Source organism: Meles meles, chromosome 2 (genome assembly GCF_922984935.1).
Source record: "Meles meles chromosome 2, mMelMel3.1 paternal haplotype, whole genome shotgun sequence".
Taxonomy (NCBI): Eukaryota; Metazoa; Chordata; class Mammalia; order Carnivora; family Mustelidae; genus Meles; species Meles meles.
This window is the reverse complement of record NC_060067.1, coordinates 90,953,372-90,973,802: the sequence shown is the minus strand read 5'-3', so window position 1 is coordinate 90,973,802 and position 20,431 is coordinate 90,953,372. Positions and strand designations below refer to the sequence as shown.

The window sequence follows — 20,431 nt, the reverse complement described above, 5'->3', positions numbered from 1 at the left end:
GAATAAACCTTGTGATCTGACCTATACCTACCTCTCAAACTCCATGCCCTAAATGGGGCCCCTCATGCACTAAACACTAGCCATGCTGGCTTTGTTTCTGGCCTTGAAACAACCCAAATTTATTGACATCTCTGCTCCTCCCCGGGCACCTGATCTAGGTATTCTTCATACAGCTGTGCTCTCAATGTTTAGGTCTCCTCACAACTTGTCAGCCCTGCTAGAGTGAGAAAGTAGAAATTCATGTGCTGGGCATTTTAGCTCACTGTTCTATTCTATTTTTTAAAGTAAACTTTTTGTTGAAATGTAACATAATTACCAAAAAATGCAGAAACATTAAGTGTATAGGTAAACGAATCTCTCAAAGTAAACACACCAACGTAACTAGCAGACAGATCAAGAAACAGCACCCAGAAGACCTTCCAGGTCCTGCTCTGAAGTCACTATCCTCACAATGCGGTAACAGCAATCTCGATTTATAATTTTATAAATTAGCCTTACCTTTTTTTGAAATTTATATAAACAAAATCATGTAGACTCTTTGTCTCCAGCTTCTTCCATGCAATGTTATGTTTTTGAGATTCACCCATGTTGTTTAAGCACAGTTGTAATACAAACCTTTACAATACACTGCATTTGACCATTTACTGACAGGTGGACATTTGGGTTATTTCCAGTTTGGGACAATCTCTCATCATGCTGCCAGGAAAATTCCTGTATGGCTTCTAATAAACACATGAACATATTTCTACTGGGAATACACTTAATGGAACTGCCACATTGTATCATATTCAGCTCTAGTAATACCACTAAATGGTTTTCCAAACTGATTGTATTGATTGAAAAAACCCAGAATCTTGGGGTGCCTGGGTGGCTCAGTGGGTTAAGGCCTCTGCCTTCAGCTCAGGTCATGATCTCAGGGTCCTGGGATCGAGTCCCACATCAGGCTCTCTGCTCAGCAGGGAGCCTGCTTCCCCCTCTCTCTCTGCCTGCCTCTCTGCCTACTTGTGATCTCTGTCAAATAAATAAATAAAATCTTTAAAATAAATAAATAAATCAACCATAATCAGTGTAAATAAGTTTCAGATCCTTGCAAATATTTGACATGGTCTTTTTAATTTTAATCATTCTGGTGAATATATCATGGCATCTCACTATGCTTTTAGATTGCATTTCCTAGATGGCTAATGAAACTGACCATCACTTCATGTTTATTGGCCATTTGGATAACTTATTGTATGAAGTACCTGTTCAAGTGTTTGCCCATTTTTAATTTTTTTTAAATCAAATTGTAGTTCTTAATATATTCAGGATACAAATCCTTTTTCAGGCATATGCATTATAAATTTCTCCCCCTTTGTGATTTGCTTTTTCATTCTCTTTATTGTATGTTCTGATGAACAATTCTTAATTTCACTGCTATCCAATGTGTCATTTTCCCCTTTACAGTGTTTATTGTTAATTTAAGAAACCTCCACCTACGCTAAGATCATAAAGGCATTCTCCCACGTTTTCTTCCAAAGATTGATTGTTTTTACCTTACAGGTTTGCATTTATAATCACATTAAATTGATTTTTCATATAAAACATGAGTTAGGGGATAACTCTTTTTCCATAAGGATATCATTCTGACCCCACACTGTTATTGAAAATTCCATCCTTTCCCTAACGTATTGATAACATCTTCGTGAAAAACAGTGTCTACTTGTCTTATCCTTGTGCCAATACTACAGTTTTAAATTAGAATGCCTTTATATTAGTCTTGATATCTGATAGTGTAAGTCCTCCAGTTTTGATCTTTCACTTCAAGGCTGCTTTGGTAATTCATATCCCTTCAGATTTTCACATCAATTTTATAATCAGTTTCCACCAAAACAACCAACCAAATAAACAAAACTTGTTGGGATTTTTAATGGGATTGCATCTTTTGAAATCTACTGACTTATGCTTTATGTATATGGTTAACTGTGGTAAACATTCCATGTGCATTTGATCAACTGTCATAGGATAGTATTCTACATATGTCAGTTAGGGCATGTCTATTAATTACATTGACCAGATTACTTCTCTGTCCTTCCCAGTTTTATCTTCTTGCTTATTCTCTCAGCAGTTGAGTCAGATATGTTTAAGTCTCCCATTAGGATTGTATTTGTCTATGTCTTTTGCTAGTTCTTTCAGTTTTTGCTTTCCCATTTGATTATATATATGTATCTTTTGTATACTGACCCTCTTCATTTCTAGTAATGTTCACTTCCTTAAAGTCTACTTGTCAAATACTAGTGAAGTTATATCTGATTTCTTTTCATTTGCATGATATATCTTTTTTCATGTTTTTATTTCCAGGCTTTCTGTGTCTTTATATTTTAAAATTGTCCATCAAGGAATATCACGTTGGTTTTTGCATTCAATCCATTAATAATGGTCTTTTAATTGAAATATTTAGTCCATTTAAATTTAACATAATTATTGATCTAGTTGGACTGATAGCTACCATATTAGTATTTACCTTCTATATGACCCAATCGTTTCTTTTTCCTCACTTCTTGCCTGATTTCTGCATTAAGAAAATTCTATTATCCAATTTTTTCCTTTAATTTACTTGTTAGTTAAATAATCTTTTACTATTTTACTATTATTTAGAAAATTTAGTTAAATCTACTTGATGATGCCAGAACTTTGTAACTCTTAAATTCCCTGTTTCCCCTTGCCTTTCAATTTTTTTCTTATCACTATATAAACTTTCTTTTCACTATATAAACTTTCTTATCACTATATAAACTGTACATATTTTTAAATCCATAAAATATTACAATTGTTTAGTACCACCAACATTTATATTTATTCATCCAAATATTTACCCTCTGTTGCTATTTACTCTATTCTGCATTTCCATGCTTCCATCAGAATTCATTTTCTAGGATTTCTTTGGTGTGACTTAAGTTGGGTTTTGCCTATCTGAATACATCTTTATTTGTCTTTAATTTTTTGACAAAAACTACTTATTAAGAAAATCAAATTTGGAAATCAAAACTACTTATTAAGCAAATCAAATTTGGAGGGTCTTAAATTTACTAAGGAAAAAGCCTCAAACCCTTTATATATACATTAGTTTTACTCTAACAAAGAAATCTATACACACTTTCAAGATTTAGAGCTATTTTCTTTCCTTTTCCATGAAAGAAAAACACAATTTTAAAATAAACAGGAACAAATTTACAAGAGAAAATGTCAATTCTAAAAAATCTTACACAATTTGGATGATTCTTCATCAAGTGGCAGAACTCAAGTCATCATTAGAAAAAAATTTCATTTTAAAGGTACCATGATAAATTTAATTAGGTATGCCCAAAGACAAGTCACGTTGTTTAAATACCCACTTAATGCCATTATCTTTTCAAATTTGCAGCTGCCCATCCTCTCTCCCCTTTTTTTAACACTAAATACCCAAACATCTCAAACTTAGCCTTTCCCTGTTTAATATAATTCCATTTCATTGGATTTTTTTTTTTTTACTTAGCAAAGTGATAATGGTGGTATAGGATATAGGGTGATAATGCTTAAGGTCCATATTTATATAGAGACATAGTATACGCTCCTAGCCCTTTGGAGAAAGAAGAAGTCAAGGATTTTTAAGCACAAGGATGAACACTCTCTAGATTTCAGGAGAGCAAACAGAGAAAATTTTCTTCTTTCCCATAGCGCATGATGATATGTTATTTCCACACCAGTGCATTCACATTTTTGAGACAAAAAGGGATAACAAGTCACTTGGATCAGAAATGGATAGACACTTTTTCCCATTATATTTTGCTCAAGATAGTCTCCCATAAGTAGAGAGTCATATCATAAAGAGAAGAAAAACATTAAAAAAAAAAACTCATTAAAACAAAGCAACTGAACACAAAAGCAAAAAATATAGAAGATGGTAACTTGCTCCCAGAAAATATAAAATTTTGAGAAATAAAGGGAAGGCTAGAATCTATTAGTATTCTGTTAACCTACTTTCGGTCTTCCTATGCAGTCTTTCTCGTTCTTCCACATCATCATCATGTTCACCTCCTTCTCCCTTTATCCTCATCCTCTTCATCATCAATATGTTACAAGTTTTATTTATTATTATGAAAATCAGCTTCTTCTCCTTCCCTTTCTCTATCATCCATATAAGAAGCTAAATTGTCCTTTAATAGATCTGACCAAATAGCACTTTTTATGAAGTCTCCTAATTCACCTGCTCCTGCATCCAAATCACTGGTGAACAAGGTGAAGAAAGTTGGAGATTTTTCATGGTACCTCTTCAAGAAAACTTTATTTTGTATCTGACATGAACATTTCATCAAGTACTTCCTAGATTCCCATTTGATCTCAGTCAACACTGAAAATGGGTCCCCACTCTTACTCAGATGAATGTATTTTAAAGTAAAGATTTTTAGCAAAATTAAAAAAAAAAATTTATGATTCAAAATCTTCAAATTCTGTCACTTCAGTTTTGAGAAAATAGTTCAGTATCTCTTCCTTCTTATCCCTGAGCAAGACAGTCATTTTCACACAGTTGACAAACATTACCCCAAAATTTGGGATTTGGGAAATCAATTATGGCCTCTTGTTAACTGCCTGCAAAGTTCGTTACACTTTTGTTTTACTTTGAAAGTTTTTTCACTGGCTTGTTTGTAAAGTCTATTTCAATTTACACATCTGTGTATATACATGCTTCCTATTGTTTTTTCCCTCCCTTCAGTGAGTCTAGAGTGGCAAATTTTTCCCCTGGCCAAGACCTGGAAGTGGTCTTGGGTCGCTCATTTGAAGAGAAGGTAAAGACTTAAGGTTAGGACTAATGCTGTGAGATAAATCCAAAACACCAGTCATACAGGGAGATGTTTATATTTGAAGATGCTCAAAGAACTATGCCTTCACTTTTTAATATTTTTGCTGGATATATAATTCTAGATTGGCAACAATTTTCTATCACCCTAAAGATATTATTCAGTTGTTGATCATATTTATCACCATTTTATCTTTTCTGTTAAAAACCATCTTTTGGTTTATTTATTGGTGTTTCAAAGGTAAGGTTCTCTCTCTCTCTCTCTCTCTCTTTTTTTTTTTTTTCCCCCCTGGCTGCCTTTAAGATTGCCTTAGTTTTCAACAGTTTTACTAAGATACATCTAGGTAGACTGTTTTTTTTGTTTTTGTTTTTGCTTTTTTTCACTGATGCTGCTTGAGGCTAACAGAGCTTCTTCAGATAAAGTTTTTAAAAAGCTCTGGAAAATTCTCAGCCGTTATCTCATCAAATTTGCTTCTGTCCCATTTTCTCCCTATTGCCCTTCAAATGCTAAAAAGTCTAACATTAAAGATATATTAGATATGTTCACTGTCTCATGTATTTATTTTTAGTCCCTATGCTTCATTTTCATTATTTTCTATTGACTTTTTTTCCCTCATTAAACCTATCTTTTGCTCTGTCATATCTAATATCTAATTCAAGTACTGAGTTCTCAACTTCAGTTATTATATTTGTTCTCTCTTAGAATGTCCACTTGACATTTATACACCTCAATTTTTTTGGCAAAATTGCCCATCTCGTTATTTCATCCATTTCATCTTTCCTTCATTTGCTAGAACATATCAATCATGATCATTCTGAAGGCCTCATCTGCTAATCCTAATCAATATCTGAATACAATATCTGAAATATGTTATTTAAGTCAGTTTCCATTGTCCAGCTTTTTTTTCAGATTTAATCAGATGATCCTATCTCTTAGTATCAAGTCATTTTATTTAAAAGATTTATTTATTTTAGACAGAGAAAGAGAGAGCAGGGCAAGAGGCAAAGGGGGGGGGAGAGAATCTCAAGCCGGCTCCGTGCTGAGCATGGAGCTGAACGCAGGGCTCAATCTCATGACCTCGGATCATGACCTGAGCTGAAAAGATACTCAATCGACTGAGCCACCCAGGCACCCCTCTTAGCATTGAGTCATTTTTAATTAAGTGCTGGATGCTGTATATTACGAAACTTTGGAGAATCCAGGTACTATGTTTCTCCAGAGTAGGTCTACTCTGACTTCTGCCAGGCAGAGTAGAAAGCATTCATCACAAACTAATTAGGGAGTGAGCTGACTAGAGACTGGGTTGCAGGTGTGGCAGGCTTTAGCCACTCTCAGTCAAGGACATTCCTACAGCACAGAACTGCAGTGCTTCCAACTGAAAGCGCTGTGCAGAGAGCCCCTCCTCAGCAACATGAGACTGCAGGACTCTCTGCTTCTTGGCGGGCGAGAATTCTACCGCTAAACCACCAAGGCACCAATACACTCCGTTTTTTGAAAGTGTGTGGCTGAATTTTAGCATTCTGCTGTGCAGTTTCATAATTCTGTAAATGTCTTGAAGGGGAATCAGCAATGTTTTTAGTTCTTTTAGAGCCCCAATCTCTACCTGTTCGTCTATGCTCAAACAACTCAGCTCTACATGGCTGAAATCAGATTTTCAGACTCTTGTTTATAATCCAGAATCCAATTTCCCAAGTGAAAAGAGGCTGCAGGTTGTCATTTTACCTCTCCACATTTTCCCTCTAGAACCTTAGACATTCTGGTATTCCTTGCTACAACAGCTCTGATGTTATGCAAATCATTTTTGAATTGAATCTGTCTTCACAGATCTCAGCAGTAATATTGATGTGTTCAAGTTCCTATCTGACATCATTTTCTTGCCCTATTTTATTTTCTTTATATCATTTCATTTCTTCATATCATTTATTTTCTTTATATCACATCACTACTTCTATCGTATTACATATTAAGGATGTTTTATGTCTAACTTTCCCTACTAAAACGTAAGTCCCAAGAGAACAAGGGCTTTACTGAATCCTCAGGGTAAAATCAGGCTGAATATTGACTGACCCTGGTATTCTTTCTCATCCTATCATGCTTCACTTATCATGACTACTTTTGTCATCTAAAGACAATGCCAGGGAGCCTGGGTGGCTCAGTGGGTTAAGGTCTCTGTCTTCAGCTCAGGTCATGATCCCAGGGTCCTGGATCAAGCCCTGAGTCAGGCTCTCTGCTCAGCGGGGAGCCTGCTTCCCCATCTCTCTCTCTGCCTGCCTCTCTGCCTACTTGTGGTCTGTCAAATAAACAGATAAAATCTTTAAAAAAAAAAAAAAAAAAGACAATGCTTATTTTTCTTCTCTGTAATATTCCAAATGTCCTTATTGTTTTTCAGTATGAGAGAAGAAAAAAACTAATTCTACATTTACATATTCTTAGTTAAAAACTCTTACTCCCCTCTCTTCATGTTTCCTTACTTTCTCCTCTATAAGAGAGAGGAATTAGAGCTATATTTCCTCAGGTTTCTCTCCTTCATTGTTCCTTGCCTTCATTTGACTGTTGAGACCCTGATGGTCATTCCTCTCTATCCTGACTCCCTGCTGTAGAAGGAGACCTACTCTCGGTCTCAGGATGTGCCTTCTACAGCAGGCTACAGACCTGTCTGTCTCTAACCAGGCTTTCTGGTATCCCACATTCTGACTCTGCTACAAACAGAGCCTGGGAGTCAGGCCACACTTCTCATCACAGTTGAAGGGCAAATATATTCAGAATCTATTCCGCAGGCCCCTCTTGCCTGCAAAAACCAGGATTTAAGAAGCAGAGTATAAAGTCCCCACTCTGACCATCGGTTCCAGTCATATTCTCCAATCCAGGTCTTCTGGAGCCATGAACTTAGAAGTTACTCAATGCTCAGTAATGAGGTAGATATTTTAATCTTCGACTGGCTCCTATCTATTCTTCCTTGGCTAAAACCAAAGAGAGACAGAAGGGTTATTAATTAGGACACATTACCAGTGTGTAAGGTCTGGGGGTTGGGAAAGAAGTTCCCCAAAACAAACCATATTTAAAGAGCAATCACAGAAGGGGCCCAGTTCACCTGGTATATACATTTATTTTGAAATAATAATTAACTCTAACTGTAGAACATTAACAATTCTTATAAACACTTACAAATCTTGTAATCATATTTCCCTATCTGTATTTTTGAAAGCATGTTATTTACCCAGAGGTACAAAATATTTTCTGCTGACAAAATAAATAAAACTACGATTATTTGATATTTTGCATTTTGTAATATACAGCTACCAAGAAGAATGTAATGACTAATAGCCTTGGTAATTCCCCTAGCCTCAGATGTAAAAAATGTAGTTTTCCTCATCAATCCTCAAGGCAATAGATTTAGAAAAGTAAACAAATGTAAAATTTTTTAAATGCCACTAAGTCACAATCATACAGGTAAAGCTGATTCCTCTCATACTTTATGCACCCTACAATGTGTTACTTCTGGAATCCTTATAAAACCACAAGCTCCTTAAGAGTAGGAGCACAGACTTTTCAAAAAGCAAAGTTTAAGTCTTGTGTTGCTTGTCTCCTTAACACATAGAGATTACTTTTCTACCAAATTGTAGACACTTTTCTTCTAAGGCTTAATAGCAAGAAATCAACCCGTATCTAAGTCAGAGAGATTTTATATTTTCTTATAAAAACATCACCCAGAATTTAGATATTTCACTGGACTCTACAGGTTTTACCTGGTTCTCTGGGATTCTGCATGTGAGTTCTTAACTAGCTAACAGCAAGAACGTTTTGTCCAGAGGCCCATCCTCTGTATTACTACCCATCAGTATTACCAAACTGTAGTACGTATTCTGGCTCAACCTGCGCCAGATCACACCACTGAGTACCCGACGACACCTACTGAACTGTTCAAAGACTGAGAGGAACATGCACCCAGCATGAGTGGGAGAAGGGAGATGGGATTGAGTCCTTTGTGATCTCACAATAGATGCAAAGTTTAGGAATGAATGACTCCACTGGAAATGTCAGGAGGACATCAAGTTTTGAGAACTTACCAGACCAGTTTCTAGACAAAAACTTCCTACAGGCGATGCAAAGGGATGCCTTGGAAAAGGAAAGGAAGACCCACTGAAAACAGAACACAGGTGTTTGTGGAGGATTCAGGCAGACACTGGATTCACCAGCAGCCACTTTGGAATACCTGAATGATAGGCAGGTGAGGAAAAAGTACAATCTGTATTGTGTTCTACAGGTACCAAAATTTAAAGGTATGTATGTACAGGAAGCATAAAAACTCAGAACCTAAAGAGGAGGTATTTGCACTATGCCTTGAAATACTGAAGAAGGTATTATAGAAAAAAAAGCTCTTAGAGATTTACAAAACAAAGGATGACTGAGTTTTAGCCACAGTACAGAAATGGATTTTGGTCTTAGAGCAAGTGTGAGCAGGTACAGACTAGAAGCAAATATACCTCAAGCTCCAAATGACCTGGAAAGAAGCAGACCAAAAGACTGTTCTACAGAATAGAATGCAATACACACACCTGGGCTCATGCCACTATATTATCCATGGGAAGGAAGTATTTACTATCAGGCACTGGTTTCCAACCTCACGCTCTGTGATTGCCCACAGGCCCAAGAAAGAAAGATCTTCTACCAATGCGCTTAATTCTAAATGAAAAGCAAAAATCTGAGGTTACCAACAAGCCTTAAGGACAGATGAGTCGGAGTCTCTTCAGACCGGAATTTCAAATTCTGGTGGCCAAATGGCCAACACAGAACGAGGCTGAGGTGCTGGTGAATTCTCTGAAGCAGTGGGCATCAATAAATTTCGAACCTGTACTTTTGGAGGAAGAGAAGGAGGCTGTAGCAGACAGTATCAGCTGATCCCATTTGATCCCTTTATATCCTGTCCAGAACCCACAGGGGCTCGCACACACACGTAGGCTCATTCCTAACTGGGCCTTCCAAGTTCTTAGGCATGAAATGGCCACCTAAGGGTTCCTGGCCTTCCCCACCAGAACTGCTGGCCATAAGCCAAGTGTAAAGAGAGACTAAGGAAGCGCTATGCCACATGCTCTCTCACATGACACAATTTTCTAGACTGGTCCTAAGGATCTGGTTCATGTCCCATAACCACACTAGATAAGGTTAACTACTGGCTAGAGAAGGACAACCTGTCTGAGAACACCAGATGGGTCACTTTATAGCTATCTGCCAAATTAGAAATGACTTAAATAACCAGTCCCAAAGCACCCACCGGAGAGGGTAAGCTCACTACCTCCCTCTGAGAGGACTCAAATGGCTCCATGAGGGGAAGACTGAAGAAGGACCAGTTATTCCCCTTTCTCTCTGCTCCTTCTGAGTCTGGCACCTCCAAAGCCAAATAACAACAATGGACTTCACTCGTAAAACTCAAGGCTGAGAAGCAGTTCATTCAGTTAACTTAAAAGTAATAATATTAAGGCTGGGAATTCGAAAGATGTTAATTATTTTTTAAATGTTCCCCCCAAAAGGCAAACCACTGAGAGAGGTTTTCCCTTGTTCTGCCCCCAGACCTACCTGCTCCCCCTCTTCCCCAGCCAGAAGCAGAGCAAAGACTGGCTGACTATCCAAACTGAAAACCAGACTAGGAAGAGAAAGGACTAGAGGAAGGAGTAGAAGGCCATGTGAACTAAGCGGTTAAAAGGATCAAAGGTCTTAGGTGAAAAGAACAGGCTCACCAGGGGAGACTCTTATCAATACTCTTCTGAGTCGCAAAAAATGCACAAATATTACTTATTCAAAATCTAGATATTAAATAGCAAGTAAAATAAAATAGAGAAGAGCAATCACTAAGTGAATATAACATTACCTGAACCTACAATGTATAAAATCAATAGTTCTTTGGGCAGCAGAGTGAGAGGATGGGGTAGGGGTGTGTGAAAACAAGTACTAAAGTAAAATCATTAAAGGCCTAGGAGAAGAGGTCATATAAACTAGGTGATCCGCTGCTGCACTGTCAGCCACGGACCAGTTCACAAACAGCCTGCCTGCATTTCCTATAGGCAAAGATTTCTTTCAAAATAAAAATTACAATCATCTGCTTCACAATTCATAACCGGTTGTGCAAAACATGAACTCATCACACTAAAATTTTCAGAACAAACATCAAAAGCCATTAACAACCTCTTAAATAACTGCTATTTGTATGTTTATGACTTATTTAGGCAATCTTTTTGTTACATAGATGTTTGATTTCTGGAAACCTTCACAATAAAAAAAAAATTAACTACTGAGAAAATTAAGACCTTATAGAAAAATAGTGAAAGATGCCAAAAATATGTTTACATTTATAAAATAAACAACTAAAACAGCATGTTAAATTAGGCAAATCAAAAACATTTTCCACTTCTAGTGAGGACTACAGTATGAATTTCCATTTTCCATCACCCGCACTGTAGAAATCTTTCAAGAATCTCTTCTTCAAGCACCGTTCCCCACCACCAGCAGTTTCAGCAATATGGATGATGATTAAAAATGTATTTTGTTTGAAGGTAATACACTACGATGGCTTTCTGTGTCAAACTGGCTAGGCTATAGTAACCAGTTATTTATCAACTATTACCCTAGTTGTAGCTGTGAAGGTATTCTGCAGATGTGGTTAAGACCTACAATCAGTTGACTGTAAGTAAAGGAGATTACCACCAATGCTGCATATGGCGGGCCCTCATCCAATCAGTCAAAGGCCTTAATTGTCAGCTGAGGCCTGCCAGAGATGTTCTGCCTCAAGATTGCAAAGTCAACTCCTATCTGAGTTTCCAGCCTGAAAGCCTGCCGTATAGATTCCAACTTGCTACCCCAAAAATCATGTGAGCCAATTCTTTGAAAAAAAATATATGTATCTATGTCTATATCTATATCTATAACTATATACATCTCCAACCTACTGGTTCTGTTGCTCTGCAGACTCAAACTGATAAATACACATTCAGAGACTTTTTTTAATTTAATTTTATTTTTGTGTGTGTGTGTTTCAAAATTCTTTGTTTATGCACCACACCCAGTGAACCATGCAACACGTTCCCTCCTTAATACCCACCACAGGCTCACCCATTCTCCCCCCTCCCCTCCAAAACCCTCAGTTCCTCTCTCAGAGTCCACAGTCTCTCATGGTTTGTCTCCCCCTCCGATTTCCCCTAACTCACTTCTCCTCTCCATCTCCCAAAGTCCTCTCCATGTTATTCCTTATGCTCCACAAGTAAGTGAAACCATATAATTGACTCTCTGCTTGACGTATTTCACTTTTTATGTGTAAGTCTCTATGTCTTGATTCTATACCTTTCTGATTTACTGATCCTACTTCTCAGCCCCACCCTACTCATGGAACCCACCAAATACAATTCTTGGAAATGAGTTTTTTCCAAGTGTTTGCTTTAACAATCTCTATACCTTTACTTCTCTATTTCTATCCCTCAAGCCCTTCTTTTTCTAATGACTAGAAAAGAACAGCAACAAACATATTTGGCATAAACTAAGACGAAAATTCTCATACAGATGTACATTTACATATACAGATCCCTGCATTAGGGAAATTTCAGATTGCAAAAGACTGTCCACAAAATCACAGTTCTTGAAATACAGGTTTAAAGTGGTGTTTTCACTGCAACACAGGGCTCAAAACTGTTTCTAAGAAATCTGAACTACAATTGGGAAATAAAAGTTAAAGGAAAGGTATCATTTCATTTACAGAAATTGAATTCTTAATCCAGTCCAAGAACATGCTTATTTTATAATCCAAACATCCTTATGCATGGAAAACTCCTTTTTCAATGATGAACTGTAAACTTCAGAGTTCTAGAAGAATTGTCTAGTAAGATATTTCAACAGTATTTTTTCAATGCTAAACTTTAAAGTTATTCGTGTCCCTTAAAAATGAAACATTCCAGCGTTTAAATAGTCGACTGGAATCAATATCTATTAACTTAGCCTTGTAAATGCATTGAATAGTATAAAGAAAAACATTAATATTTAAAATAACAAGGTCATCCTTACCTCCCACATCAACCTGTAATCCATATTTTCATCCAAGTCTTCAGGCATTCTCTTCTCTCCAGCGAAGGGTCCAAACTTCTCACCCTGAGTAGTGATGATTACATTGAAAAGGGATTAGTGCAATAATCAAGTTACTAAAATAAACTTATTTTTTTCCTCCAAATCTGCATGCCCAATGAATGAGACACATTTAAAGTACAACCTAATTTATACAACACAAAATATTTACATATTAAAATCCAACTTAATCTGTTTTTAGCTTAAGAGCCTGAATCCACAATACAGGTGCCAACATAAAAGGGTTAAATTGTATAACATTCAAATTCTGACAAGGCCTCTGGCAAGTGGTCTTAAAATGACAAGCATTGAGTTTTGCCTGACTTGAGAGACAAGCCCACCAGGCAGAAAATCACCTGGTTTCCATAAAAATCACAAATTCATCCCAATTATGAACAAGAAAGAAGTAGGTTTGCCATTCTCAGAGGAAGATTGTTCATAAATAAAGTTTAAATTCCCCTGGCAATCTTTCCAGCAGCCAAGACAGCACACTGGAAAACAGAGGTTCTCAAAAGGCAGGCTTTAGAGCCCACCTGGCATGAGAATCAACATGGACACTTATTTCAAATTCAGAATCCTGGGCTTATTAGAATCAGACTCGCTCAGAGTGGGGCATGGGGAGCTGCATTTTGATAGTTTCCCAGGTGAGAAGCACCAGGGGCCGGCTCCTGCAGTTGCTTGTGAGGCGGGTTCCAGGGCAAGAGACATTGTGTTCTCAACTAAGGCAACCAAAACAGAGTTTGGGGAACCACGGAGTGGGGCTGGGTTTGTCCAGCCTCACCTTCTGCAAAATGTGTGCAGAGAACACAGAGCCATGTGTGCCTTCGTGAGAGTCCTCCAAACCTGCCTGTGCTAGTCTTCAGTGGAACCCTTCCCTTCCTAAGACGAAGAAAACGCCAACAAAATCTCCAGGGGTGGGGCACCTGGGTGGCTCAGTGGGTTAAGCCTCTGCCTTTGGCTCAGGTTATGATCCCAGGGTCCGGGGATTGAGCCCCACATCGGGCTCTCTGCTGAGCGGGGAGCCTGCTTCCTCCTCTCTCTGTCTCTCTCTCTGCCTGCCTCTCTACCTACTTGTGATCTCTATCTGTCAAATAAATAAATAATCTTAAAAAAAAAAATCTCCAGGGGAACTTGATAAACACTGTTGGAGGGGAAAGCAACCACCAACCAAAGCAATGCTTTCAGGAATATAAATTACTTAATGAACAACAGAAAACCCAACTCCTGGAAATAGTAACTTAAAGGAAGCTTAAAGGAATTACAGCTAACTAACCCAACCCTTCATTCTACAAATAAAGATAAGAGGTCCTGAGAAGCTACCAAAATGGCAGCACCCAGAAGACGCATTCTTTAATGTTAATTTAGGGACAAAAAATAGCTACAAAGATTCCTCAAATCAAGATTATAATCCTAAATAACCCAGGCACAAGCACATCAAAGAAACAGGAAGACTGCTATTTATAGTTACATGGAGTTATTGATACAAAGTTTAGCAAGCAAATTTCAGAGGCTGGAAGCCAGCTCTGCTTCTTCCATTCTTCCTGCCTCACCAGCCACTTCATGCTAAGACTAAGCACTAGGCATCACTTCTCAGGCAACTACCATGGCCCCAAAGATGCTTTCCTTTTAAAAGTAGTCATTTTTCACCTCAACATGGGAACTTATCAGTACTTAATGGCAGTTAAGAAAAGCTGTATAAGTAACTGAAGAAATGAGGTGCCTATGTGGTTCAGTCTATTAAGCATCTGACTCCCCATTTAGGCTCGGGTCACGTTCTCCGGGTCGTGAGATAGAGCCCTGTGTCAGGCTCTGCACTCCCAGTGGAGTCAGCTTGAGATTCTTTCCCCCTCTCTCTACCCCCTGACGTTTGCACCCCACCTCACACAGAGGCACACTTGCATGTGCTCAAGTGCTCTCTCAATCAATCAATAAAATCTTTAAAAAAAAAAAAAGAAAAGAAAGAATAAGGCAAGGGAATTAATACATTTAATATAATTAATACATAATATGTGAACTACTATGGGTCACACTCCAAATAACCCTATGTGGGAATTTCCCCATTTAACAGTGAAGGACACGGAGAATCAAACAGTTTAAATAACCTGCTTGATAAGGTCAACCACCCAGCAAAGATCAGAGAAAAGCTTAGGAACCACTGGTTTATTCTGCTCAGGCACTGTCTGCTTCACCACACCACCACTCAAAACCCTCACAATAATTGGATGACCCAGTGCTCAGGCAGCTCACCCCTCTCTTCTCACTTTCCATTAACTACAACCTTTAACAACTACGTGGGCCATCCTTGCCTTGCTCATAGTAATCACTCGATACGTGGACTCTTGTACTGAATGAAGAAACTGACAGACTGCTGTTAAAGCCAATGTGGAAGACAGACCAAAAAATAAGGTGTGTTTTTGGTTATAAATTTGAGGATTTGGTATTAATGCAGGTAGTTCACCTTTTCACTCCACCTAACCACATACTTAGTGTTTATCAATCATTACAGAAGATAATAATCTAAGTACACACTTTCTAATGCAACTGATCTACCCATGCCAGTCAGTTTCTCCCTGCAGCATGAATTGGGAGGGGGAAAAAAATCAATTCAGCGGTGTTCAAAAGACTGAAGAGGAGGGATAGGAACCCAAATAAGTGCACCGGAATCGGTTAAAAAGACTGCTTGGTTGCGTGTCTAGCAACATTATTAAAAGAATTACAGATCTGAAAATTCAAAATAAGAATCAGGACTCTGATTTTAAAGCCTCACTATTCATAGTGAACAAGCACTCTGTCCTAAACTCAAATACCAAACTAGAATAAAATGGCTTTCAACTTTTTTCTTCAACCCACAGTAAGAAATATATTTTGTATCGCAACTTGGCATAGTCACATGAACACACTGAAACACACACATAAAACTAAAATATAAATTTCTTGAAATAATACTATCCTTACTCTTCCAGTATGTTATGCACTTTCACTTCACTTTTTCAAAAATACCAGGAGTCAAGATGGCGGAGAAGTAGCAGCCTGAGACTACATCAGGTAACAGGAGATCAGCTCGATAGCTTATCTAAACATTGCAAACACCTACAAATCCAACGGGAGATCGAAGAGAAGAAGAACAGCAACTCTAGAAACAGAAAATCAACCACTTTCTGAAAGGTAGGACTGGCGGAGAAGTGAATCTAAAACGACGGGAAGATAGACCGCGGGGGGAGGGGCCGGCTCCCGGCAAGCGGCGGAGGAACGGAGCACAAAATCAGGACTTTTAAAAGTCTGTTCCACTGAGGGACATTGCTCCAGAGGCTAACCCAGGCTGAAGCCAACGCGGGGTCAGCGTGGCCGCAGGTCCCGCAGGGTCACAGAAGGATCGGGGGTGTCAGAGTGTCGCAGAGCTCGCAGGTATTAGAACGGAGAAGCCGGCTGTCCTCTCAGCTCTGGGTTACCTTTAACTGGTCGCGGGCTGGGTGAGCTCGGAGCGTGGCTAGAGGCTGGGGATACGGGAGTGATTGGGTGCTGTCCTCTGGGGGCGCACTGAGGACTGGGGCCCCAGGCTCACGGCTCCTCCGGGCCGGAGACTAGGAGGCCGCCATTTTCATTCCCGTCCTCCGGAACTCTACGGAAAGCGTTCAGGGAACAGAAGCTCCCAGAAGCGAACCCGAGTCGATTACTTAGTCCGGCCGCCGGTAAGGGCGGTGCAATCCCGCCTCGGGCAAAGACACTTGAGAGTCACTACAACAGGCCCCTCCCCCAGAAGATCAACAAAATATCCAGCCAGGACGAAGTTCATCTATCAAGGAAAGTAGGTTCAACTCCTAAGAAAGCAGCGCAATTCCAGAGGAGGAGAAAGCAAAGCACGGAACTCATGGCTTCCTCCCCATGATTCTTTAGTCTTGCCGCTACTTCAATTTTTTTTTTCTTTTCTTTTTTCTTTTTTCAATTTTTTTTCTTTTTTCTTCTTCTGCTAAATTTTTTAAAACTTTTAACCTTTTCTTTTTTAACGTTTTTTGACTAGTTTATCTAAATATATATTTTTTTTCTTTCTTTTTTATATTTTTTCTTTGTTTTATTTTTTAAATTTTTTTCTTTTTTTTTTCTGAACCTCTTTTTATCCCCTTTCTCCCCCCCCCCCACAATTTGGGGTCTCTTCTCATTTGGTTACAGCGCATTTTTCTGGGGTCTTTGCCACCCTTTTAGTATTTTATTTGCTCCTTCATATCCTGTTATCTGGACAAAATGACAAGGCGGAAAAAATCACCACAAACAAAAGAACAAGAGACAGTACCGAAGGCTAGGGACCTAATCAACACAGACTTTGCTAATATGTCAGATCAAGAGTTCAGAATGACGATTCTGAACATTCTAGCCGGGCTCGAAAAAGGCATGGAAGATATTAGAGAAACCCTCTCTGGAGATATTAAAGCCCTTTCTGGAGAAATTAAAGAACTAAAATCTAATCAAGCTGAAATCAAAAAAGCTATTAATGAGGTGCAATCAAAAATGGAGGCTCTCACTGCTAGGATAAATGAGGCAGAAGAAAGAATTAGTGATATAGAAGACCAAATGACAGAGAATAAAGAAGCCGAACAAAAGAGGGACAAACAGCTACTGGACCATGAGGGGAGAATTCGAGAGATAAGTGACACCATAAGACGAAACAACAGGGGCGCCTGGGTGGCTCAGTGGTTTAGGCCGCTGCCTTCGGCTCAGGTCATGATCTCAGGGTCCTGGGATCGAGTCCCGCATCGGGCTCTCTGCTGGGCAGGGAGCCTGCTTCCCTCTCACTCTCTCTGCCTGCCTCTCTGCCTACTTGTGATCTCTCTCTGTCAAATAAATAAATAAAATCTTTAAAAAAAAAAAAAAAAAAAAGACGAAACAACATTAGAATAATTGGAATTCCAGAAAAAGAAGAAACAGAGAGGGGAGCAGAAGGTCTATTGGAGAGAATTATCGGAGAGAATTTCCCGAATATGGCAAAGGGAACAAGCATCAAAATCCAGGAGATGCAGAGAACCCCCCTCAAAGTCAACAAGAATAGGTCCACACCCCGCCACCTAATAGTAAAATGTACAAGTCTTAGTGACAAAGAGAAAATCCTGAAAGCAGCCCGAGAAAAGAAGTCTGTAACATACAATGGTAAAAATATTAGATTGGCAGCAGACTTATCCACAGAGACCTGGCAGGCCAGGAAGAGCTGGCATGATATATTCAGAGCACTAAACGAGAAAAACATGCAGCCAAGAATACTCTATCCAGCTAGGCTATCATTGAAAATAGAAGGAGAGATAAAAAGCTTCCAGGACAAACAAAAACTGAAAGAATTTGCAAACACCAAACCAGCTCTACAGGAATTATTGAAAGGGGTCCTCTAAGCAAAGAGAGAGCCTAAAAGTAGTAGATCAGAAAGGTACAGAGACAATATACAGTAACAGTCACCTTACAGGCTAATAATGGCACTAAATTCATATCTCTCAATAGTTACCCTGAATGTTAATGGGCTAAATGCCCCAATCAAAAGACACAGGGTATCAGAATGGATAAAAAAAACAAAACCCATCAGTATGTTGCCTACAAGAAACTCATTTTAGACGCGAAGACACCTCCAGATTTAAAGTGAGGGGGTGGAAAACAATTTACCATGCTAATGGGCATCAGAAGAAAGCTGGGGTGGCAATCCTTATATCAGATCAATTAGATTTTAAGCCAAAGACTATAATAAGAGATGAGGAAGGACACTATATCCTACTCAAAGGGTCTGTCCAACAAGAAGATCTAACAATTTTAAATATCTATGCCCCTAACGTGGGAGCAGCCAACTATATCAACCAATTAATAACAAAATCAAAGAAACACATCAGTAATAATACAATAATAGTAGGGGACTTTAACACTCCCCTCACTGAAATGGACAGATCATCCAAGCAAAAGATCAACAAGGAAATAAAGGCCTTAAATGACACACTGGACCAGATGGACATCACAGATATATTCAGAACATTTCATCCCAAAGCAACAGAATACACATTCTTCTCTAGTGCACATGGAACCTTCTCCAGAATAGATCACATCCTGGGTCACAAATCATGTCTCAACCGGTATCAAAAGATTGGGATCATTCCCTGCATATTTTCAGACCACAATGCTCTGAAGCTAGAACTCAATCACAAGAGGAAAGCTGGAAAGAACCCAAATACATGGAGACTAAACAGCATCCTTCTAAAGAATGAATGGGTCAACCAGGAAATTAAAGAAGAACTGAAAAAATTCATGGAAACAAATGATAATGAAAACCCAACAGTTCAAAATCTATGGGACACAGCAAAGGCAGTCCTGAGAGGAAAATATATAGCGGTACAAGCCTTTCTCAAGAAACAAGAAAGGTCTCAAGTACACAACCTAACCCTATACGTAAAGGAGCTAGAGAAAGAACAAGAAAGAAACCCTAAACCCAGCAGGAGAAGAGAAATCATAAAGATCAGAGCAGAAATCAATGAAATAGATACAAAAAAAACAATAGAAAAAATCAATGAAACTAGGAGCTGGTTCTTTGAAAGAATCAATAAGATTGATAAACCCCTGGCCAGACTCATCAAAAAGAAAAGAGAAAGGACCCAAATAAATAAAATCATGAATGAAAGAGGAGAGATCACAACTAACACCAAAGAAATACAGACAATTATAAGAACATACTATGAGCAACTCTACGCCAACAAATTGGACAATCTGGAAGAAATGGATGCATTCCTAGAGACATATAAACTACCACAACTGAACCAGGAAGAAATAGAAAACCTGAACAGGCCCATAACCAGTAAGGAGATTGAAACAGTCATCAAAAATCTCCAAACAAACAAAAGCCCAGGGCCAGACGGCTTCCCAGGGGAATTCTACCAAACATTTAAAGAAGAACTCATTCCTATTCTCCTGAAACTGTTCCAAAAAATAGAAATGGAAGGAAAACTTCCAAACTCATTCTATGAGGCCAGCATCACCTTGATCCCAAAACCAGACAAGGATCCCACCAAAAAAGAGAACTACAGACCAATATCCTTGATGAACACAGACGCAAAAATTCTCACCAAAATACTAGCCAATAGGATTCAACAGTACATTAAAAGGATTATTCACCACGATCATGAACAGACGTTTCTGCAAAGAAGACATCCAGATGGCCAACAGACACATGAAAAAGTGCTCCACGTCACTCGGCATCAGGGAAATACAAATCAAAACCACAATGAGATATCACCTCACACCAGTCAGAATGGCTAAAATTAACAAGTCAGGAAATGACAGATGCTGGCGAGGATGCGGAGAAAGGGGAACCCTCCTCCACTGTTGGTGGGAATGCAAGCTGGTGCAACCACTCTGGAAAACAGCATGGAGGTTCCTCAAAATGTTGAAAATAGAACTACCCTATGACCCAGCAATTGCACTACTGGGTATTTACCCTAAAGATACAAACATAGTGATCTGAAGGGGCACGTGTACCCGAATGTTTATAGCAG

The 20,431-nt window shown here is 38.7% G+C and overlaps 1 protein-coding gene across 2 annotated transcripts in view; it reads right to left on the bottom strand.

Moving 5' to 3' along the window:
• PRDM5 (PR/SET domain 5) overlaps window positions 1-20,431 on the bottom strand; it is a 223,695-nt gene that overhangs the window by 188,252 nt on the left and 15,012 nt on the right. For both annotated transcript variants that reach the window (XM_045998068.1, XM_045998069.1), the window contains exon 2: window positions 12,864-12,947. In XM_045998068.1, coding sequence (XP_045854024.1) covers window positions 12,864-12,947 — 84 coding nt within the window. The remainder of the gene's footprint in view (window positions 1-12,863; window positions 12,948-20,431) is intronic.